Source organism: Anser brachyrhynchus (assembly GCF_964034855.1).
Source record: "Anser brachyrhynchus genome assembly, chromosome: 18".
NCBI classification, from domain to species: Eukaryota; Metazoa; Chordata; class Aves; order Anseriformes; family Anatidae; genus Anser; species Anser brachyrhynchus.
This window is the reverse complement of record NC_137711.1, coordinates 2,782,817-2,806,167: the sequence shown is the minus strand read 5'-3', so window position 1 is coordinate 2,806,167 and position 23,351 is coordinate 2,782,817. Positions and strand designations below refer to the sequence as shown.

Here is a 23,351-nt window from a genome sequence, read left to right as displayed (position 1 = left end):
ACTTTGCTTGCCCGCAACAAACCAGATCTGTTGGGTTTCAGAGGACAACTTGGGTGCTCCCAGGGTCGGCACCACTGCTCCTGCAAGGTCTGGCTGGCTCCTGACCTTGGCCATACACCGTTGCCCTCCTGGGACATCTGAAATCACCCAGGACACCCAGGGAAAGCCACCCCAGCCAAGCCCCTGGCAGTGCTGGGGTGCTGGTGGACCTGCACCAGTTTTGATTTGCGACATATTTATTGGCCATTATAGCAAAAAGACAAAGCCATTAGCAGGTATGAGGTTAATTTTCAAGTGCAGAGCAGCTCTAGAAGGAAGTTCTATAGAGAACTGGCAGCGGCTTTGCTTTCCAGAAAGACTAACAGCAGCTCCCATCCCTTCCCTTTCCAGAAACTCTGCAAATGTACCAGGACTTCCACTTTTCACGGAAAATATTTCTGTGCTGCTGCCGCCGTAACTCTCGGTGGGTTGCGAGCCTTAAATCCTTTCCTGCCAGAGGCTGTGCCAGAGGAGCTCGTCCCCCGTTAACGCTCTCGTTTTCACACGCTGCTCCTGCCCTGTCCTCTGAAGTTTTTGCAGCTGGCAGCTCTTCAGCTTCCCCTCGGCTAGCACAAACTCACAGCGCGGGCCGTAACAAGCTGCTGACAGGAGGCTGCTGCTCCGGGGGCGCGAGGAATGCTCCGACCTCGACTGCAAAGCGGCCAAGGCGAGCGGTGACCCTGGGGGCAGCTGCTCGCAGGCTCAGGACCCCTGCCCAAGTGACGACAGCCCGTCGGGGGGATCCGGCCGCTGGCTGGGTGTGTGATGGTGCCTCGTGAGCAGCAGGGCAGATTTAGCAAATATTTCCCCTTTGCTCTCTTACTGCCCACCCGTTTGCTGATCCGGGACTTTCTGGCTGGAGGTCATTTCCACGAAGCACTCGGTGAAAACCCAGCTCCACTGCCGTGAGCTGAGCCCAAGTTCTGGCAGTCCTGAGCCCTGCCCAGGCTCAGCAGCAGCTCCTGCAGCACGCAGCTTCTCCATCCCCTGCCCTGCCAAAGCCCCTCAGCCCCACTGCAGCCACCTCCATCCCCAGGGGGAGGAGGTCGAGTGTGCTTAGCTGCTGCCGGGGGTCCACAGCAGTAATGACATATGAGGGTGTAGCTGCGGTTTCTATAGAGACATTTATTGGAAGGATATAAAAATACAGTGTAAATTTTAATAAGTTGTATTTAAACGTGTCTCAGGCACAGTCCCACGCGTTGGTGGGAGACGAGCCCAGGAGATTGGCAGCGTGTCCGGACCCCCTGCTGCACCCAGATCCACCAAGCAAAGCAAAGCCTTGGTCCCCAGAGATGGGCCAGGACCCTTCTCCCTGCAAACCCTTCTGGCCCCTCTGCTCCCTCAGCCTCTGCTCTGAGCCGCTCCCTTCGACAAGAGCTCTCACAGCGGGCAGCATTTCATCAACCAGCCGTCAGAAATTCAGCCTGGGGCAGGGCTCGGTGCTGGCACCCGCAGAGTCCAGGTGAAACACCGTAAGAAATGCCCTTGGCAGGGCTCTTCCTCCTCCTGGTACACCAATAATGACAGTAAATACGTGCAATATCACACCACTTAGGTTAATACGGAGTAATGTGTAAATGAGCATCGTGGCTCTCTAACTGTCCTCCTGCTGCAGCTGTTTCCATTCAAAAGTCCCATCCAAAGCTAGATCAAAATTATCCTTCTCTTGCTCTCGGGAGAGTTCCAAAAACACCTGAAATGGGCAATATAAAGTTCGGATTACTTCTCAGGCCTAACCCTGTGATGCACTTTTGCAGGAGGTGCGGCTCCTGCAGTTTCTTGCCTCCTGCCTCAGCGCTGGCCCAGACCTGGCTTTTGTTCCTGCTCACGCCTTTGCAGCACGTCCGTCACCTACCTGAGCCAAAGTGTTCAAAGAGAAGCTGTACTCCTCAAGGCTGAAGTTCTGCTTGGCTGTGGAGAAGTGGAAACAGAGCTGAAAATTACCAGTCGGTGCTCCACCTTTTCAAAAAGCCGTCATGCCTTGCTCTTACCTTCCTCTAGCTTGGAGAAAGACTGGGACAGGGGCAGTGCGTCTTCCATTGGGACCTTGTAGACAAGCAAAGAGGGGAACCTGGGAGGAAAAGAAGAGGTGATTCCTGCTCTGTATTGACCATTGTCAATACATTTTTTTTTTAAACCATGAAAAATGCCTTTTTTCATGTCACACTATGAGCTGGACCAGTGGGTGTTTTATTGTGGGGACGGCAGCAGGGCTGGACTTGGTGACAATGTTGGACCAGATCCACACAGAGGGATGCTGACCCCTCTGCCTCTCTTCACCTGAAATCCTACATTTGGACACCGCACTGGGCACAGTTTTGGGGAGGAGGCAATCCTGGAGCCTCTGTTCATCCCGTATTTATACTTACCGCTCCTGACGGGCTGCACTCGGGAAAATCCTCAAAATCTCAGCGTGGAGGAGATCCGTGCTCTCTGGGTCCTTGACTTTAATTTCCAGCAGGTAGCCTTTGCCAAACTTGCTCTTCAGGTACTGAATGGAGCCAATGCACCTGCAGGGAAGGAGCGAAGCATGATATAAGTGTGAAACCTTTGATGCCCTTCCCAAATTGTCCTGCAGTGGGGAGCACTTTGTAACGCCCATGGTGGTGGGCTCAGGAGGCTGAGGTTGGAGGGGAAGCCCCTGTTGGACCCGGGGGGGCTGAGAAATGTTTCCTGTCCCGGCCGTGCCACTGCCCACCGTAGCTGTCCAGCCACCAGGATGGCCACGCGGTCGCACACCGCCTCCGCCTCCTCCATGTAGTGCGTGGTCAGAACGGCCCCCGTCTCCTTGGTTTTCAGGGCAGCACGGATCATTTTCCTGAGGACACAGAAAAAAAACACAAAAAAGAAAACCCAACATTCCCTAGAAACGCCAGACCTTTTTTCTTAAACCTTTTTGCCCCTCCAAATGAGCCTACCCCTAAAACTAACATAAAAGGATATAAAAACTTTAGACTGATGGTACTTTAAAATAACGAGAACATTTTTTATTTTTGACTCAGTTACAATTATGGATTCTCCTAAACCCATATACAACCGTCCTAAAATCTACAACAAGGATAAATTCAAAAGCAACAGGGCTTCTCTTTCCTTGCTCATGCTTTAACTGGGGAGAACAAGGAAAAGAGAGATTCTGCTAAAACCACTGGCCCGAGACGAGCAGCACTAACCACAGATGAGGTAAAATGCCCTTTACCTAACCCTACGCATCTACTTCTACCCACCAGACGCAGCGCTGCCCCTTGGGGTCCATGCCGGTCGATGGCTCGTCCAGGAGCAGCACCGTGGGGTTGCCCAGCGCACACATGGCGAAGCACAGCTGCAGAAGGGAAAGGGGTTGGGGTCAGGTCTGCTGCGGTCCCCAGCACCCTGTCTGCAAAGAGCTGCGGGCAACATCGCGTTGCTTATGGGCACCGAGCCGCTGGCTTGTAGGAGACACAAACTTAGAAGATGCTGGGCGACTTCAGCCCACCATGGGATGCAACGCGATGCGCTCCCGGGGGCTGGGAGCACACACAGGTCCCACTGCTCACAGAGGGCATTTTGCAGTGCTCAGCATAGGAACAAAAAATGCACCTTTCTGGTTATCCCGGCAGATAATTTTCTGGCTGATTTCTTTAAATAGTCTTGAAGCTCCAGAGCATTCACTATTCTGCGGGGAAAGGGAACAAAGGAAAAAAAAAAACAACACATCAAAACCGATGTTTTTGTTATTCCCAATTGAATGCTCTAATCAGAGGTTTCCAAAACAATAAGAAAACAGAACTTTCTTCCCCTGGTTCTTGGCTCCTGTTTGTTTTCATAAAACATTTATTGTGTTGTAAAAATGTGAATGAATATTTGAAGCAGAGTGCACTGAATAGGCCACAAGCTCTTTTCTAAGAACAATCATTCGTGTCAACAGCATTATAAATCCACTCCACCTTGCCGGTGTCAGCTCAGCAGGCAGTACTTAAGCACCCTTCTTGTAGTGCCAAACAATAAAACCCGAGATTTTAGAAATGCTTCCTGCAGATAACGTACTTAAAAGGGACGTCAGCGGTAAATCTATCCCCACCAAACACACGCAGGCAAATTGGAGATTTTCTCATCCCGCTCACTTAATCGCAGCATTTAGCACAAAATCGCTTTTGCGGATTCGTTTCCCGAGTTCCTTTCAAGGTTTCCCCTGGCTCACAGAGGTCTTAGACCTTCTGGTCCCCTCCCTGTGCCTTAGGACGGGGGATAAAACCTTGACCAAGACCTGGAACCACCCTGCCCCGTACCGGTTGACAGCAGCGGCCGTATCCTCCTTGCGCACTCCTTTCACGGCCGCGTAGACCTGGAGGTGCTGGTGCACGGTGAGGTCCGGCCAGAGCGGGTCCTCCTGCGGGCAGTGCCCCAGGTGGTCCTGCAGGCAGCACGTCGCTCCTTCTCGCCTCCGCAGCAGCACCTGCGCAACCGCGCCGCCCGTTTCACCTCGCCCAGCCTTGCCCGGACCTAGGTGTAGGGCTCGGAGGAGGGCTAGGGGGCTGCAGCGGGACTCAGTGGGGAGAGAAACCCAAGGAGCAAAGGGCCGATTTTGCAGCCCTCGGCTACATGGCTCCTAAATACAGTCACGGTGAATTCGGGGAGATGCAAGCGGTTGTTAAAGCTAAAAGCGATTCACAATAATTTTTATTAATACATTATTTAATTTAATGGCACAAAGGGTTTGCTTAAAACCTTGATCCCTCATACTGCTTTGAAGAAAATCATTCAATAGCTAGGTGCAAGCTTTGCACTTGCACTTTTTGCGCACGTCTATCCCTTCTCTCCAGACTCCAGGTGCCTCCTACCTGCCCAGCAGTCGGTGTCGTCTCTCCAGCAATCATCTTGATAGCTGTGCTTTTACCAGCTCCGTTTGGCCCCAAAAGTCCTAATACTTCCCCTGAAATCAGGACAAAACATTTCTTAGTAATACTCACCATTTAACAAATGTATCAGGCCCAGTTTCATTAAAAGAAAAGAAAAAAAAAAAGCTTAAAAGAGAGTATATGAAGAGCAAAAATCAAATAAAATTAAACAGCTGTATAAATGTATGCTCTGAGAGTCCATAAATTACATTTCAACTCTATAGCCAATGTGAGTCTGAATGCTGCTCCCAGGTCACCCAGAAATTGCAGTGACTGCTGTAGAGGGGTTATGGCCTTTTAAATCAAAGGTTACTAATTGGATGCATCCACGTTGTTCATTACTGCATCAGCCACAGTGCAGGTGTGCCTGAACCATGGAGCAAACAGATTCTGCCTTTATGTCGTGGCTCAGATAACTGAGACTCTGCAGAGGATTATCTCTTTGGGTATGATCAGCATCCAAAACAGGGCGAGTAAAACAGTTCCAGTTCTCACCTTTATTAACACAGAAGGAGATATTTTTGGTGGCCATTTTCTTCTTCTTCTTAAAAACTGAACCTGCTTTCTTTGTTTTATATTCCTTGCACAGATTGCTGACGATAATAACTGATTTCTGAAAGCAAGCAGGAGGAAGAAAGATTAGTCTATTATATTGGGGAGCATTAATCCTTCAGTAATATTTTTCCATTTTAGAAAAGCAAAACAACTTATAAAGATCTTTGAATTTGATTTGTAGTTCTCTGAGAATCTGAGGAATGCTCTTAAAAGCTTTTTTCTCTATCCTGATGGGACCCACTCTGTCCCTTTGAGGGATGGATTTTCCCAGTGAGGAGTAATACAGCCAGAACATTGACTTGCCCTTATTAATCTTGTTATTTATTTATTTATTTTAATCAGAAGTCCTGTTACTGATATCAAATAAAGAGGGAAGGACCACACTCGGTCTTACCTCCTCCTGACTAGCAGCTACCATGGCATTTCTCACTGCTGCTCTTTCAGCTTTAACATCTTCATCCTCCTCTTCTTGCTCCTCGAGATGCTGGTGGCTGCTCTCATTTCTCGGGGAAATTCTACAAACCCAACAGGTTCATCTTAGCATTTTAGTCTTTACCCTTGTTTTCCACCAACGCGTTTTGGATGGGCCAAGACTGGTTCAAGGTTTCTTTGTTTTTTTTTTTTTTTTCCTTCATTATTTTCTGCAGGGCTTTCTGTGTTGTATGGAGAAGCAGGCTGGTACCTCCTCACAGCACAGGCAGCACCAAGCGGAGACACTAAAAAGCTTGAGGGCTGTTTTATGCTATCATAACATTGTAGGATTTAAGAAGCAATTTTATTTATAAAAAAAATCACCAGTAGTAAAAAAAGAAGATAGAAACAGGGACATGAAAATCCTGACAGTTGATCTAAATGGCTTCAAGGAAAAGCAGTGTGCCAAGAGATTAGATCTCGCATGTGCCTGGGGTGCATGTGTGTTTATACAAACCTAAATACTGGGTCCTTTCTCAGAACTGTTCTTCCATATTTTATCTCCAAATACCGAAGAAGAAAAATGAAACCCACAGAATGGATATAAGGCTGAAAAATAGAGGTTGGCACATTAACAGCCTTGCCTTCCTTTCTACTGCGGCTGAAGCTGAAAAGATGGAGGCAGTGTTATAAAATAGGTGAGGGGAAAGCACAGTGTGTGGAAAAGCCCATTACCATCTAACTCGGGGTAATCCTGAAGGCCGTGAACTCTGCTATCATTTATCAATGCATGAAACATCAATGGCAGAAGCATTAAGTGAGCTAGGCTTATTTCATTTTCCCTTACCTGTTTCAAAGGAGCAAAGCTATTTTTGCACAGGTGGGCAATCTGTCATCCAGACCCCCTGAGATCCACCTTTTACATGAAATGAGCTTCCTCTTAGCTGAGAACATAGTTTGGGAGACACACATTCCTAAATAAAATTAATCTTAAATGTTTTCTTACTGCAAAGACAGCTATTAGCACGTCGTTCCTTGGACTAGCAGCAATTAAGTCAACGTCCTCTACGAAAATCTGCAAGAATAAAAAAATATATATATATGTGTAGTGAAGACCTGCAGCTTTTTAATATAAAGCTGGCTAGTGTTGGAAGGCTTAAATACAAACAGAAAATACAACAACAATGTATAAAAGTTTCTGATTTACCCAGAATGTTCACCATACAGACCCTTGAACTTGGGCACCCCAGTGCCGTTCCAGAAAATGACACAGCACTCAGGAGATGCATCAGACTCTTTTTGGGGGGTAATGGTCTATCAGGGGAAAACATCTGGTCTCCTCCTCCTCGGGGGCCCAACAGGGGGGGACAGGACAGAGCAGGACTCTCTTCTGTTTGGACTTTTCTCCTAAGTCAGTTATAGCACATCAAAAGTCTTGCACGTAGCTGGAGGGTTTTGTTAAATTCTGAGCTGCCTTTCCACGATCACCCCTAGCTGACATGAAGTAAAGTGCCTTGTGGGTTTTCATAATGCTCACACGCTTTCCATGCAAAGTCAGATGTATAACCTCAAATTTTCTTTTATGGTTGTTCAGGCCAAGTTATTTGGCTTTGCATGGAAAGAATTAAGATTGCTTACCTAATCTACAGGCATGGCTCAACTGCACGAGAAGCAGCCCCTAGCAGTAACGAGCAGCTGGATAAATTACATCTGAACTGACATGGTTATCCAACGATGCAGTCTGATGGTTTGGAAAATCCTACCCACACGAAGAAACTAATGAGTCTTCCCAGGACGCAGCATGCGATCAGCACCAGACTTTGCTTGCCAGAGCAAATGCTTTTGTTGTACAGCATTTGTATAGAGCTGTGAGCCTCTCGCCACCCAGTGCCACTGCCTACCTGCTCGCTGTTGATCATAACGCCCAGCAGTGGGTACAGGGGAATCAAGAGAGACATGAGGTAGAGGGAGACACTCATATCAAGTGTGTAATCCATGACTCGGCTGATAATAAAAGACACGAGGCATACCTAAAAATGAAACAAGAGAGCTACTCAGCTGATACGAAGGGTTACACTCCTCACTGGTCATCACAGATGAACTTTTTCAATTCCCTGTTGAATTTCTCCAAACGGACAAGAAACATAAAGAGAAAAAAGGGTGAGGGTGCAGGAGGCCCTCAGATATCTCTGCCTAAGGGAAGGCAGCTGGCTTGGGCCAGCTGGGGAAAGCCCTCCCCAGACACAGGGCTGCTTTGGGCAGAATAAAACAGTATGGCATCCCGTCCTGTTCCCATCCCAGTCCGTGCCAAATAGCCCACCTGAGCTGCCCAGAATAAGGGAACAGAATGCAAGTTCCCTGTTGGTTTGCTTTTGAACCTTGAGCAAGACCTTTGGGCAGGAGAGCAAGATTTGCAGTGTTTGTAACAAATGGCCCAAATTGTGAAATGAGTCCTTATTTCCAGAAATGTGAGAACAAAGGGCTGGGGGAAAAGGGAGGGACTGGCACTGAGAAGAACATGGTGATGCTAATTTAGACAGAATTGCCTGCTATAAAACAAATGTCTTTATCTGTCTTGGATCTATACTTGGTGTTTTGACCTCTAGTTCATCTTTAAGAGCTCAAAACACATTTCTGTAAACCCTACATCATGTTATCTAGACATATGCTTACCACTATCAGGATAAAAGACCAAAAATCACAGTTCCATCCTTTGCGAAAGAGGAAGGAGATTAAATAGATGAAGAGAACAATGGAAACTCCGTAGCCCAAAGCACCCATGACCTGCAGAGAAAAGTGCTTTCATTAGAGAAAATGGAGCGATGTCAACAACCAGAAACCTGTATGCAGCAGCATGGTTTGGTTTACATAGTCATAAATTAAGATCAGGGCATTCAGAAATTACCACAATTTGACTGCAAAGCGTGAAGGGATGTATTAAGACAAGCTATACTGCCTTTCATTTCCAGCTGGGGAAATCCTCGTAGGAGGTGAAATGAGGAGAAGGGCAGTAAGGATTTGGGAACCTGTAGGTGTGCCTGCTGAAAATGAACTGCTAAAGTCCTGCCATGGTCCCGCATGCTTTTATGGGGATTTCCTGAAAAATGCTGCCTCCCTAGATGTGGCTGCTGTCTCAGCTACCCTTACTTTTTCTCAAAACATTACCCAAATCCCTCACTAATAAACCAACGACCACCAGGACAGGACGTACCAGCAAGAAGATGTTGCCGATGCTCCCGGAAATCCTGTTGCTCATGGCGAACTGAAGCCCGAACATGGAGAAGAGAAGGAGCCAGCAGAGCGGGACGTCCACCAGCGCCTGGCCACACCAGTATGCCGAGGGGAAGAGCCCCGAGACCCGCAGCTGGGCGCGAGCTCCTGTCTGGGAAGGCACACGTTGGCCAGCTGCACCCGCGGAAATAAGCTTATAAAGCTAATAAAAAGCTGTTCCCATTGCAATACTGGGGTTAAATGCCGAATTTATTTACTTATTTATTGTCTTTTAGCATTCTGTGCTGGCTCATAGCCACATAGAGAAAAAACCCCTCGAGATGCCCATCGTATTCAAATGTCCTTGTGGCAATACAGTTGTGATCCTTCTGCCCAACCCAAATCTGCTCCATTTCCATGAATTTACCTTGTAATCCTGCAAGTAGCCCATCGCAAAGTGAGGAGGAAAACCAGGGAACAGCAACAGCATGTAAATGAGGTAGAAAGAAACAAAGTAATCCCAGAATCGTGGATTATCTATCTGAAAAGAGAAGAACAAAACATTTGTAGGGAACATGTGCAGCGTAGTGGCTGGATGCCACAATTCATTTTGCTGCATTTCTTGTGGAATACAAGACAATGAGAACAAGGCGGGTGTTTTGCCAAATTTTGGCAGGAAGAAGGTTTTCCCCACAACCACAGCAAAGTGCTTTCACTGGTGAGGAGAGGCGGGTGGTGCAGGTGGGAACAAGGAATAAGGAGGCTCACGAAGAAACCTTCCCAGGCACCCTCTCTGCTCAGCAGCCCTTGAGATCCACGAAGGAAAAAATAAACTTCAGTTTTCCCAAAACCAGCAGTTCTGGCTCCACAGCCCCCACCGAGGAAGGTGGCTCTGTGGGTGCAGACAGCCCCATGCACCTCCCTGCTGCAATCTGGTGGCTCGCTGAGGCCTGGAGCCTTTTTAAGAACTGTTCTTTGACACCCGGCTATCAGACCCTGACACTTACAGAGAAAAAAGGGTGACTCCAGATCCTAATGTGCGCGGTGGAATTGAGAGCTCTCAGCAGAGCATTGCTGATGATGTTCACAAGCACTGGGAAGCAGTTGACGGCCTCCATGTGGCACAAGACGGTGAACCTGTAGCTCTTCAAAGAGCAAGAAACCAAGATGAAAACTCTTGGCCAAGAGAACCCAGGCCTGAAATAACTAATTCTGCTTACGCCTTGCGTGTAAATTGCTTAATTCTTAAACTGTTAGGAAGAAATGGTAGGGCGAGAGGAAAAATCCTCACCTGGCCTTCACGAGACACTTTTATAGCCCCATTGTGTTTCAGCTCCTCTGTGATATTTTCCTGGCTTGTGATTTCCACTGTGAGATCTTGGCTCTCGAGAGTGTGGATAAAGTCTTCAATGCCTGAGCCTGGTGTGAAAGCCAAAAGCAGAGGAATCATAATACTGAGCAACAAAAGAGGCTTTGATGGTTTCCTTTTTGAATCCATGACCACCGAACAAAACCAGACAAAATCTAATGACCAGGGAAGCCAGACAGCACGTCGTGTTTGTGAAGTTAATGTATTACACACTCACTGACTGAATTTTTGCCCTTTTTTTTTTTTTTTTTTTTTTTTTAAATAACATCCACTAATAGGAATGTCAAAGGTAAAACTCTGGAAGTAGGCTGATTGAGGGTGAGTGTGCCCTTGCTGGAGCGTGGTGCCCGGTAAGGCACACACGCTGAAAAAGCAGAATTTAGGGCAGGAAAAGAACAGGGTCCCTTCCAATCCCATCTGCTGGGATGTCCCTTTTCATGTCGTTGCATCAGGACCTCATCAGCTGCTGAAGTAAAAGTAGGCTTCATTCACAACCCACTAAAATGGTGATTTCTCTCACTAAAACTTTCACCGCCCTTTACACACCCTTCGTCCTACAACCATCGGCCCTTTTCCTTCTTTTCCTTCACGGGAGAGGACAGCCCCCAACAGGACAGGATGACAAGGAGCCTCCCAGCCCCTTCCCCTCACCCGTGCTGTTGTGGACCAGCAGGCTGGTGGTCTCCGCCGGAGCCCTCTTCCCCAGGGGCATGAAGTACCGCGCCGAGGAGAGCTCCCAGGCGCTCATGCTCTGCCAGGCAGCAACCAGGGCCAGTTGCAAAACCAGAGGAAGCAGAAAAACCACATAGAGCAGCAAACTACATTAAGAGAGAGGTGAATAAGCACTCGGAATGCGGGTATTTTTCAGACTGCGTGTGTATTGGGAAGGATATGCTGCCCCAGCATCTCCCTTCGCTTTCTTGTGCCCCATCTGGAAATGCCGGTATGCCAGACTGAAGACTGATGGGGCTAAATGAGCTCAGACACTGACAACATGAGAGAAGTTTTAAAAAGTATACAATTAAAAAGGAAGTCTGAAAGCAATATTTTCCTTTCTCTGTCCGTACACGTTTATTTTAAAATTTTCTTCCCTACCTGAAATAAAACTGTTCCTAAATTATTATTTTATTCAGAGAGAAAATCGGTTTCCCTTGCATAAATCACTCAGTGTAAGAAACTGCACAAAAGATACCGAGTATCAAAACTTTAAAGAAAAGAGAGGGAAAGAGAGAGATGGGAGAGGCACGTGTGTGTTTGAGGCAGGTTTTATATTACTGGCACTGGAAAGGAAACTGCTTTCCTCATCTCTAAGTGCAGATTGCCAAGCTCATCCACAGCCAAGACGTGACATCAATTACTCCAGATGCTCATCAAAACACGGGTGTGAAAATCATCCCCCCTGCTGCGACCGCATCCAGCTCCAGCTCTGCGTGAGAGCATCCCTTTGGTACTTACATGGACCGGAGGTTTTTCACCGAACCCTTGAGCTTTAGGAAGTGCACCCAGGCCATGGCAGAGACCTGCTGCCTCCAGAGCGCCGCGCCGCTCACCGTCGCCTTGCCGGTGCCCGAGAGCAGCAGGGAGCCCGGCTCCGTCTCCTCGGGGCACCGCGGTCCTGCTTCTGCCCACTCCTCCCCAGGGGCGTGCTCATCTGCGGAGCACACGCAGTTATGTCTGAAACCAGCTTCTACATTGCGATGCGGGAAAAAGCACGAGCCCCCTGGTGATCGGCTGCTGGGGTTGTTGTAAAGCAGCCGGGTTCTTGGGCTGGGGGCTGCGTGTTCGCGGCCGCAGTAGTACCTTCTTGTCCCATTGTGGCTTCTTCTTCCAGCCTCATGAAAACGTCCTCCAGGGTTGTCATGCTAACTCCATAATTGATAATTCCCCGGTTGGAACAGCTGTCGAGGCCACGGAACAGATCTGCGTGACACAGAGACCGTCAGTGCCTTCAGGTTTCCTGCACGAGCACCTCTCGAGGGACCAGACTTTGGTGCAGCTGAAGTCAGCAGGGAAAGGGGTAAAGCGTTGACTGCCAGGATGCAAAGCGTTTGGAGGGAACCCAAAGCTGCCGTACACATAACTCATGTTTCAGACTATGCCTCCGGGGCAGCAGCAGGGCCGTGGGGCTGCCAGACCGAGCGTGGCACACGTGGGTGAGTGAGCGTCTGCCTGCTGCTGCTGCAGGTACGGACTGGTACCAGTAACATGGAGTTTTCTCTTGTCACTATTATTTCTTTTACCATCAAGAAAAAATAACCCAGTAAGACTTGTGGCCCACGTTAGCCTGTCCCATGTTTCATTACAAGCAGCAGAAGAGCATTCATTGCACTATTTGATCTTAACCATATGGATGCCCAAACTGTAGGGAGAAAAAGAAATGCAACAGTTCTAAAGTCCTCATGTGACCCCTGCTGAAGGTCTCCCTCTTGATTTCTCTTTCCTCACATACATTTCTGATTATTTTTTCCCTATGGACAACTCTCAATTATTTTCATATACATTACCTGGGAATTTATTCACGTTTTCTAATGGCAGTTTGTATCTCAGCTCATATTGACCGTGTCCCGAGAATATGACATTGGGGATGTGCTGCTTAACCAGAGATGTCACGCTCTCTACGTTACAGGACTCACTGACATGGATCCTGTTTGGTTGGAAAAAAAAAATAAAAACAACACAAAAAAAACAACACAAGACAGATGGTTAATTTTTATAAAAGCAGAACAGAAATGACAAAACACTGTATTTGCTAGCATGGATAAAATCAAAATTCCAGCAAACTTCCTTCATTCTCTGGAGCAAAGTACCGCTTCAGTTAATTTAACTGAGTATGAATTGAGCTCATTTTGCTGCTTTGATGGTTTCCCTGTTACAGTCCTTCTGGTGGATTCCTGTACATGCATATTCCCAGACACCATTCGGCTCTAGGGCCAAAGTAGATACCTTAAATGATAGCCGATCCCCCATTTTTTCTTCAAGAACAGGGAAGAGCCGACACACTTCAGCCTCCCATGCGAGATAAAAGCCTTGCGGTCTAAAGAAACAAAATGTCAAAGGAATTTAAAATGTATAGCAGTGTTTCGTATATATACATAGATATATGTATGTATATATGTATATATGTGTGTATATATATATATAAATATATATATAATTTTTTTTTCCCCAAGGGCAGATCAGTGATGTTCTGCACTTTTCTGGGGACAGACCCCTTTGACCCAGGTTTTCATCCCAGGCAGTTTGGCCTGGGGAAGGCATTCCTGCGCCAGGGATGTTGTTCAGAGAGGCTGAGCCTGTGCTCACCGGCGAGGATGTCGGCCTCGTCCATGAACTGGGTGCTGAACAGGATCACCCGCCCGGCTCTGTGCTCCTTCAGCAGGCTCCACACCTGGTGCCGGGAAAGAGGATCCAGCCCAGCCGTCGGCTCGTCCAGCAGCAGCACCTGCACGAGGGATGCAGTCAGGCACTTCGCTGCAGGAACACTTGCCCACTTCGTGGATTTGGTGGTCCCTGAGAGGCCAGGTCCTGGCGGCAGGAGAGCCAGGCCACCTGGTTTGCAGGAGCAACCATTCTGGGAGCTGCGCAGAGCTCAGGCAGCTCTCTGCTCTAAACTAGATCAACAAAATTGAGATAAAAATTTGTCATCTTTCTGGCATAACCACGACTACCTTAAAATGACCAAACGGACCCGAATGCTCCCTGCATTACAGAGCCATAGGCAATATACCTGGTAATTTAAAATTAAATTTTAATTAAAAAAAAAATGAAGCTGTAGGTAATTTACCTGGGGGCTCCCGAGCATGGCTATCCCAATGGATAACTTCCGTTTTTGCCCACCACTGAGTTTCTCAGCTTGAGTGTCCTGAACGTTACTGATGTCCAGCAGCTCCAAAATGGTTTGCACCTAGAAAAGCACAAGAAAGTCCGCTCCCAGCACCAGCTGTCCTTCTGTCCTTCGGGAGCCACGAAGGAGATCCAGCTGGGGCTGGAGGAGCAGCTCCCAAGGGTGCTTCCCGGCGCCTCGCCCCTGCCTGCCCCCCAGGGACACCCCCTGCCCTCCTCGAGGCAAACAGTCGAGTTGTTTTGGTTGTGCCGAGCCCCTAAGCCCGCCTGGCAGAAGCTCAACACCAGCTTCAGTTTTCAGGAGAAGCAGGCAGCCCTCTGAACTTTGCACTGCCCAGCAAATCTTCGCTGAAACGTGGGGCTTGCCGACAGCCTGCCCCTGCCAGGCAGTGATGTCCTTCAGGGGAACACCCCCTTACCTCTCGTTCTACCTCTTTGGACTTGATGCCCTTGATCTCTGCAAAAGTTCGCAAGTTTTCTTTCACCGTCAGGACTTCGAACTGTACGTTGAATTGTGGGCAAATGCCGATCATCTCTCTGATCTCCTCCCTGTCTCCTATTTCAGAGAGCTTGTAGTCATAGATGGTTGCAGAGCCTGTTTATACAAATAAACACGATGGGTGGGAACGAATTGGTCACTACAGCTTCTGAATCAAGCCCATCCCACCCTACCGTTTGCAGTCCTACCTTCAGAAGGCAGAGTCAGTCCGCTGAGCACATTTAGCAGCGTTGTCTTTCCAGCCCCGCTGTGACCGAGTAAGGCAGTGATCTGACCCTCGTAAATGTTTAAAGACAAACCTAGAATAAAAGCAACACCAAGTTTGGGAAGAAAAAATAATGAAGCTTCACTTGCCTCTACTCTTTGTCAAAGGCAAGACAAGTCCAGGAATTTAAGAACTAAGTAGTAATATTCAGTCAGACGTGCATTAAGCAAACTGAGGAAATGTTCTGCAAACCTAGAACAGCTTCTTCTGCCTTTAGCTTGTAATTAACAGAAGAGACAGAAATATGACAACTGAAAAAAGCTTTCTTCTTTTTACTTTTTCTGGGAATGCAAAATCAGTCAGGAAAAACTGAATAAAATCGTAATCGGTTGCATCTATATTTTAGATAATTTTTCAAGCAATACAAATGTTTTATTTCTTTGGCCATCTGAAATATTTGCACAACTGTTTTTCTTCACCTGTAACAGGAATTAATATCACAATTTTCCTACCTCTTAGGGCTTCTGTTTTCTTGTCTTTCTTTTTGTATGCTTTTTTAATATTGTTGAGTCTAAAAGGAAGGTAAGGCAGATATTATTTCAGGATTCCCGTAAACACACTTCCCTGTTGCCCTTTCTCATTCTTATGGGTCTTAGTTTAAAATGACAGCAATGGCATGAGAAGCGTGAGGTCGTGGCAAAGTGACATTGAGGTGCAGCAGGGCTGGGCATGCTCCGTCTGCAGACGTGGACGTCGCTACCTGGCATGCACTGACAGCACCGAGCCTTGCAAAGACAAGGTCAGGCCCACTGCCAGGGATGGCTTTTTACAACAGGCTGCCCTCCAGGTTCCCCTTGCTGTTTATAATGGATGTTTAACCAAGTGTATTGCGAAACAAAACAAAACAAAACGAAAACAAACCCAGCCGTTTACCTGAATTTCACCACTAGTGACCAGCCTGAATGACCTATTTAACTATAACATATTTAACCATTTTCACCCTAATTTTTCTACGTGAAACAGGTTTGCAAAACCTTTATGAACATGGAAACTGCCTGGATGAATGGAAACAGAGCTGATGACAGGAGTGGTGGAGTATTGGGAGCATTGCCCCGAGCTACCAAACAAAGGGCACAATTAGCAGTGCCTCCTCTCTCGACCTGATGGCCTCCTTCCCCACGAACGCGGTGGGCACCGGCTCCACATCATCTCCTGGGGGCTCCTCGGGGCTCCCTGCGCTGTAGGGTCCGTCCCCGGGGCAGCCCCTCCTGCTCCGCATCCAGTACGAGGGCTTCAGGCAGAAAAAAGGCGGGTCTGGGATGCCGTATTTGCCTGAGAAGCACAGAAAATGACCTGTGGTTAACCGAAGGTATATTCAAAGTGTCATCCCACTGCAAGCATTCTGAGTTTCTGAAAAATACCTGTCTGCCCCCAAATTGGTGCTTTGTCCTGTTAAGAAAAGGTTGGGGATTTTCATCAGTGTGCACAGGAGCTGGGTTAAGCAGGACAAGAAGGGTGGCTTCAGGCTATTTCTAATGAATTCCATTGTTTTTTATAACGAATTAAAATATTGTCCAAAACATAGTAAGACTATTTTCTCATAAAGAGTTCAACAGCAGTACAAGTATATACTTGTACTTACACTTGAATACTTTGTTTTCTTTGATTTGGGAATTACCAGAATATGGTAGAGGTAAAGAATCCCTCAGCAGCGTGAGTCCCTCAGCACCCTTTTTTCACCCCAAATCCTATTTTGTTTGACTTAGACAATGGAGCAGCCCATCAGTTCCTTGAGGAGCTATTACACACAGTCCATATAAATCAAAACTATAAAAGAGGAAAGTATGGTCATAAATATAAATCGCTCTTACCCGGCAGAACTTTGTCGAAGTACATGGCTAACAACATGTACAAGACTGAGTCGAAGATCAGCATAATGTAAGTTGAAAATAAAAAGTATGATTCCTCCATAAGGTTAGAAAAAGAGAAACCTATTCCATATTTTTCCAAATGGAAAACCTGAAATAAAGGACAAAATTGAAGAGAGGGGATTTGGGATTTTTTTCCCAAAATTGCTCTGAGAGGGCCCAGGGCAGCAAATAGCTGGGATGGTTCATTGGCAGAGATAATGCCCCATACCTTGGCAATGCCAGCATTAAATGCAAATGGACAAAAGAGACCGAGAAACCACTTCAAAGGTTCTGGAAGATTTTCTATCAGCACTGCGAGGCTCAGGCAGCCGAAGAGAAAGGTGATGAGGAAGCCCATGGAGCCAGCGAGTTTGGATGTCCGTAAGAGGGAGCAGAGCATGAAAACCATGTGGATCTGTAAGAACAGAGGCTTCCTTCAGGCTCTGAAGGAGAGAAATATCCTTACCCAGTGGCATTCCCACTTGCCAGGCAACATCCAGCCCGTCAGACCTCCAGGCTGCGAGTCAAATCCCCGCACTGAGCCAGAGAACCCACTCATTTATTTCACTGAGTGTGACCAAGTAAAATTTACAGTCCTGGCCACGGTGTGCGTGGCTCTGGAGCAATGTTTGGGCTCATCAAAACCTTAATAAACCACACAGTGAGGAAATTTGGTTCTCAAACCCAACTTACACATGCGAGGCCATAGAGGAAAAACAGCAGCAGGACGGCGGGGAAGCTGCTGACGTAGAAAGCCTCCTGCACCACGAGGGCTGTCAGCAGGCAGGACAGGACCAGCACGTAAACGGCATACAGCAGGCTCCAGGAGAGCCTGGAGACAGAAGCCTGCCATTACCTTGCTGTTTAATGAGGAACTGTTGTTACAATTTCATGACAGGACCATTTTGAATTAAAACATTAAGAATTTTCTGTGGTGAACCCATTCATATCTTATGCAAAGCAGACAGCATAGTCCACCTTAGGAAATTCCCAGAGGAAAATAATACCCAGCTGCCATACTCAACCCTTCTGGCTTGTCCCTAGAGTACTGGAGAAAACTTAGAAAACCATTTAACTAATTAACATACTGTGCAAGTGCCCAATGTATACTGATTTTTGGCAAACAGACATTTCAGTTAAAACGGAACTCACCAAAATGCAATGTCTTGCAGCCCCATCGTCTTCATGAGTACTTTGAGCTTTTTCCTTTCCCTTACAACATTCATTGACAAGAAGTACATGAATGAAGAGAAACACATCACAATAGTAATCATGAAATAACTGTACTCTAGTGTAATCGAGTAGATGACACTCCGGGACTTCATACGGACACCGGCAATTGACTTCATTTCTTCCCAAACAGAATGATTTGCCACCACCTAAAGGAGTTCAAGGTCAAAATCTTAACATTTAATTTATTTTCTACAGTGAGATGGAACTGTATAATGAACCTCCTCATTCATCAGCCCTAGATTATTCATCTATTTATTTATTTGTTTTGTTTTGTTTTATTTTATTTATTTATTTATTTATTTTTAATGCAGATTTGTAGACAACAACAGGAAGCAATACAATAAATCCCAATAGCAAGGGGCTACTCACTTGCATGGCTGCACCTCAGCCGGCCTCCCTCCCTTCTCTATGGAGAGAAGAATCCTTCCCTCACCCAGCACCAAGGATCTAGATCCACCCGAGCCTTACACCCCCCAGGGCTCTGGCTCTCCCCCAGGGGATGAGAGCAGCCTGGACAGCTGGGGGTGCACAGCCAGGTGCAAGGGTCCCTACCCTGGTCTATTTTTGAAGGACGATTTGGGAAGGAGGAGAAATGACAGACATGCCTACTTGGAAACCAAATCATCCAGCAGCTGTTCGTGCCACCCCGCTCTCCTGCAAGAATTGCCTTTTCCTTGACATCTGGGAAATCTCTAGACCAAATCGTGGCGTTACGTTTGGTTCCCAGCCTTCGGGACTGATTGCAATTTTGAAGATAAACAAAAGTTAGTACAAATCTTTGCAATGAAATCGAAAGCAGTCATCTTCTGCAGGAAACTGCTGATTCCATCCAAGTTTCCACTGTCGCTGTCAATAACACTCCAGCAGCTGAGTATTTTAAGTTTGTTTGTTTTTTTTTTTTTTTTTTTCTGGGGAGTTTTCTGACAAACTTGTCCCTTGCTATTGTCCCAGAACAATTTGTCTTTCCTAGAGAGAGATTAAAATACAAGGAGACCTACTGCAGTTCATAAATCTGATTTACCTCTATGATAGCAGCATCGATGCTGGACTGCAGGGACAGGAAGCCTTTGTACCAATACTTGGGGCTGTCACAGTATCGTGCTGAGAAATTGTAACAGGTATCTGCGAGGATGGGAGGAAAAGGGCATCACTCATACACAACCGTTGATTTAATAGAAGAGGAAAATTGAAGATTCAGATCCTCTACAGGAATCAATAACTTGAAAAAATGACAGTTTAATAAAAGCATCAAAGAGCATGAAAAAACAGCTGGGTACCTACCTATGTATCCAAGGTTGTCATTTGGAATAGCCACGTTCCCAGTAGGAAACCGGAGGTAATAGGAGAAGTTGTTTTTAAATACTACCCCAATAATTTCATTATTCAAAATCCAGGCTTCCTCCAGGGCTCTCTCACTGTCCATTGCCTCTAGCTTTATACCTGTGGTTTGTAAAAAGAAACACTGCAATGAGTTGCTGCAGTTGTGGAAATGAGAGCACAGGCTTTGGGGATAGATCCTGCTTTTGTCAGGGTTGCATCTCCCCTTCTCCAGTTTGGCTCACTTTACAAAGTGTCAAAGCTTTTTAGGCAAAGCTTTACAGTGCAAAAACACACCCCAACCTCCTTAGTCATTTAAATTACCAGAATTAGTTTTGAAGAATATTTGTGAAGAAATATTTGTGAGAATAGGGGATTTGGGATGAATTTTCTCTGCTGACCAAAGATACTTGAAAACGACTAACACAAAACATAATAGATTAAATAAAGACAAAGCTATATATTTAAAAGACAGAATTATACCTGTCATTACAGACTTCAAGGCCACTGCATTCATTATCTGCCTTGTGGTTGGGGTGATGGGTGTAAAGGCGATGGTGACGCCAGCAGCATCATAGGCAGGGTCATCTAGCCGCCCGAGGTAGCTGTGTGGCACCTCGGGGTAGGGGATGTGCAGCATGAAGTTGCCCACAATGAACATCAACGGCAGGAAGAGCAGAGACAGCATCCACTCCTAGGTGAGGGGCGAGTGGAGAAGGGAGGTTAATAGCATGGCAGTAATAGGAGCATCTTCTCTGCAGGACTGAAATACAATCAAGAGGCACTCAGTCACACCGGTTTCTTATACATCAATGAACTAACAAGGACTTTGTGTTATGCATGTCACCTTGCTCAGGGAACCCATCCGTGCTCTTGTATGTATCACAAAAGACAGATATTACCAGTTAAAAAGGTGTAACCTCATAAGGCATTCGTTACCAGCAAGGGCTTCTGAAGTGTAATTTAGCTGTTAACATCACAAAAAGAAATTGAGGTGGTATAAGGGAAGGCAGGGATTAGACAATCTTTAGAGGTCACTTTATTATTATTATTATTATTATTATTATTATTTACTGAAATAAAGCTACCTGAAAGCTCTGCATTTTCATCCTCCATTTGATAAGTACATTTTTCCACAAGAGAATTTTAGTTTGCTGGAATACACTCAGGTTTCTCTGAAGTCTCCTCATCTTTGAGCCTACAAAAAAAATAAAAAAAAAATAAAAAATTGCTTTCGGATAAAACCAAAGCTGGAACTGCAGCAACTGCTTTGCCTCTGTGTGTGTGCCAGGGCACGGTAACTCTTTCTCGTAACTCCACATGTGTGCCAGGACACCCTGCTGTGCAGATCCCACTGCCATGGGCCCTCATCACCCTCAGTGTGTTCCCCATCCTTGCAGCTCGGCATTAAGACACCCATTGTAACCCAATTTCCATGCATCCATGCTTTAGCAGGGTAAGGCTGAGAGGAGTTAACTGAAGTTGAAATCGGAGTGCATGACATAATTGTCTTGGTTGGCCTTAATATCCAAGAAACGACAACTACACAAAGTAAAATCGCCAAACTCTAGTTGCATGTCATTTTCATGTGCTATAGGCTCAACACCAAGAAGTGTTGAGCAACGCCTGGCCATGGTACAAGCTGAGCTCATACAGAAACTGGAGTCAATTGTAGGCAACTGGGAGCTACGAGAGAACAAATTCTTGGAAGTGCATTCAGAGAGCTGCCATTGTCGGGGCTTTTCACGGGAAACAAGAGAGAAACAAACAGCCACGAGTGTGCATTGGTGGGTTGTGCCGAAAGAGCTGGCAGCATCCTTACGATCTGCGGTCAAAGGAAAACAGGGATTCGTTGCCTGGATAATGACTAATGCTGGCACGGAGGCAAAAAGCGAGCTGGAGTAACGCTGCGGATGAAGTGTGTCTATGTTAACCATCAGGAAAATAGTCATGAGTAACTTTAATGGCTGAAAGGACAAAGTACGAAATGCAAAAGAACTACGCTCACATAAACAAACTGTTTATCTTCTTCAAGTGTTTATATTAACATTTTTCCCCTCCCTTATTACTCTCCACGCCATCCACTTGAATATTCAACGTTAGCTGATTTCAGGGACACCAGGGCCGTATTTTCAGTTTCTCCTCTGTGCAATAAGTGTGCGCCCCATGCAACACCTGGAGCTGCCCTGGCTTTCAACAGGGTCTGGGCCACAGCAGCAGGGTTGCCTTAGGTATGAACGAACATTAATCCCGAGCTCCCGGCCCCGCTGGCAGCCAGAGCATCAGCACAAGTGCCTGAGGAACGGCCAGGCTCTGCCGGAGCGACGTGGTGGGCACCAAGCACTCCAAAAACTGCTGCAAAAAGTGGTGTTTCCCTGTGGGACACACTGGGAGGAGAGGGATGAGGATGTTGGCTCAGTGACAATAATCTGCTATTTCGCCATCACGCTCCAAATGCATTCTTCTCTTACAGATGCCCTCGTCCAGGCACATAAAAATTTGAATTCAGCCTTTGGTAACCACTTCCAGAATTCCCCGAAATTGTGGAGTTGACCTGAACTCGGACAAGCTGACACATGGCTGGATTGAAGCTTCACACCCAGGAAATCCCGGGTGGGACAGAGCTGGCCACCAGGTCCCATTGTGGATGTCCCACGTGTCCCCTCCCATCACCCCCACCTCTGCCTGAACCCAGCTGGTCCCAGTGGGAATTTTTAGCAGTGAAAGACAGACAGAAGTTTTTTTTTAGATTCCATCTTTAGCTAAATCTGCATGTAGGATGGAAATCTGCTCCTCTGTGTGCTGGACGACCGAAAATACTGAACTCAGCTGAAGTGTGCCATATCCTCCCAGCACCAAGAACTGCCAGAAACACACCTCTGCTTCAAACCAAGCTCCATTTTAGTGTTATCCCATATCAAAGCAAGGCTGAAAAGTCTCTGTCACATTTAAAAGTGACAACAAGCTTAATCACAAGCCTAACTCAGCCTGTTTGAAAGACACCCAGTGACCCACCTGTGCATTTGTGTCTCTCCCAGCATTATTTATGCTGTTCCTAATTACTGAATGTTTCCATCTCTCTTAAAGACTGATTTTTGCTTGCTTTAAGAAGAACGCTTAAGCCTTACCTTAGTGGGAAGGTCTGAAAGGAATCCAAAGATGGTTCTTTGCAACGTGCCCGTGGACACGGGGATGCTGAGGCTCCCTGGGAGACGCTGGCCAGTTGCTGCAGTGGTGCTCGGAGCTCCGCTGCTCACGCACTCGTTTCTTCATTTGGGCATTTCTGCCAAAAGGCATTCCTCACACGGACCCACGCTTCTCCTCAGCTTCCCCCCCCCGCCTTCCTCCTTGGCAGATTTTCAGATTTATTTATGTTATAAAAAGCAAACTGAGCATATTGTTGCGGAGTTGCCGAAGCCGATTCTCTGAAAAAGTTACTCAGGAAATTCTTGAGCCTTGGCCAAGGGAGGAAAAATAAGCCCAACAATAAGCCATACAAAAATCCTTCATCTGGCAAACTCTTGCGCTTTTCAGCACAGCAATGGAGCCTGAAGTCAGCAGCAGTGTTTCGGCACACTGCTGGAGGTGGAGGAGCGAACGCTGCCTGTTGCTTATCTCTGCTGACACCGGTTTTGTTTGCAAACTCAGCACGACGAGCCCTGCTGTGGGAAGAGCAGTGAAGTGCTGCCACCTGGATGGGAACAGCCCTTCGGGCTACAAAGCCTCTCGCAAACATCAAAATAAACTTGTTTTGACTTACAGCCTGCTTCTAAAGGGCACGTATTTGATTTTGTGCCCGGGCTGGGGATGCGGCTGCAGAGCTCGGGGGCCCTTGGAGGAGCGGGGTGTGAGGGAGAGGCTGGGCGTGAGGAGGGGCTGGGGC

At 46.9% G+C, this 23,351-nt stretch overlaps 1 protein-coding gene across 1 annotated transcript; it reads right to left on the bottom strand.

The window, feature by feature from the left end:
- Nucleotides 1-1,144: 1,144 nt before the first annotated feature.
- Nucleotides 1,145-23,179, bottom strand: LOC308179734 (ATP-binding cassette sub-family A member 10-like). The gene is made up of 39 exons (XM_080560346.1): nucleotides 22,597-23,179; nucleotides 20,557-20,666; nucleotides 19,952-20,162; nucleotides 19,433-19,591; nucleotides 19,173-19,273; nucleotides 18,071-18,297; nucleotides 17,612-17,750; nucleotides 17,148-17,333; nucleotides 16,880-17,027; nucleotides 16,169-16,340; nucleotides 15,521-15,579; nucleotides 14,992-15,102; nucleotides 14,724-14,899; nucleotides 14,246-14,365; nucleotides 13,765-13,903; nucleotides 13,405-13,495; nucleotides 12,966-13,105; nucleotides 12,262-12,381; nucleotides 11,917-12,112; nucleotides 11,113-11,279; nucleotides 10,384-10,511; nucleotides 10,100-10,237; nucleotides 9,520-9,633; nucleotides 9,094-9,264; nucleotides 8,556-8,666; nucleotides 7,784-7,912; nucleotides 6,889-6,957; nucleotides 6,400-6,491; nucleotides 5,866-5,986; nucleotides 5,412-5,529; nucleotides 4,860-4,951; nucleotides 4,308-4,474; nucleotides 3,619-3,694; nucleotides 3,267-3,361; nucleotides 2,741-2,860; nucleotides 2,412-2,552; nucleotides 2,034-2,113; nucleotides 1,898-1,953; nucleotides 1,145-1,735 (listed from the first exon to the last, which is right to left on the bottom strand). The coding sequence occupies exons 2-39, from the start codon at nucleotides 20,656-20,658 to the stop codon at nucleotides 1,637-1,639; spliced, it is 4,881 nt and encodes a 1,626-aa protein (XP_080416472.1). The 5' UTR covers nucleotides 20,659-20,666; nucleotides 22,597-23,179; the 3' UTR covers nucleotides 1,145-1,636.
- Between the last annotated feature and the right edge of the window lie 172 nt (nucleotides 23,180-23,351).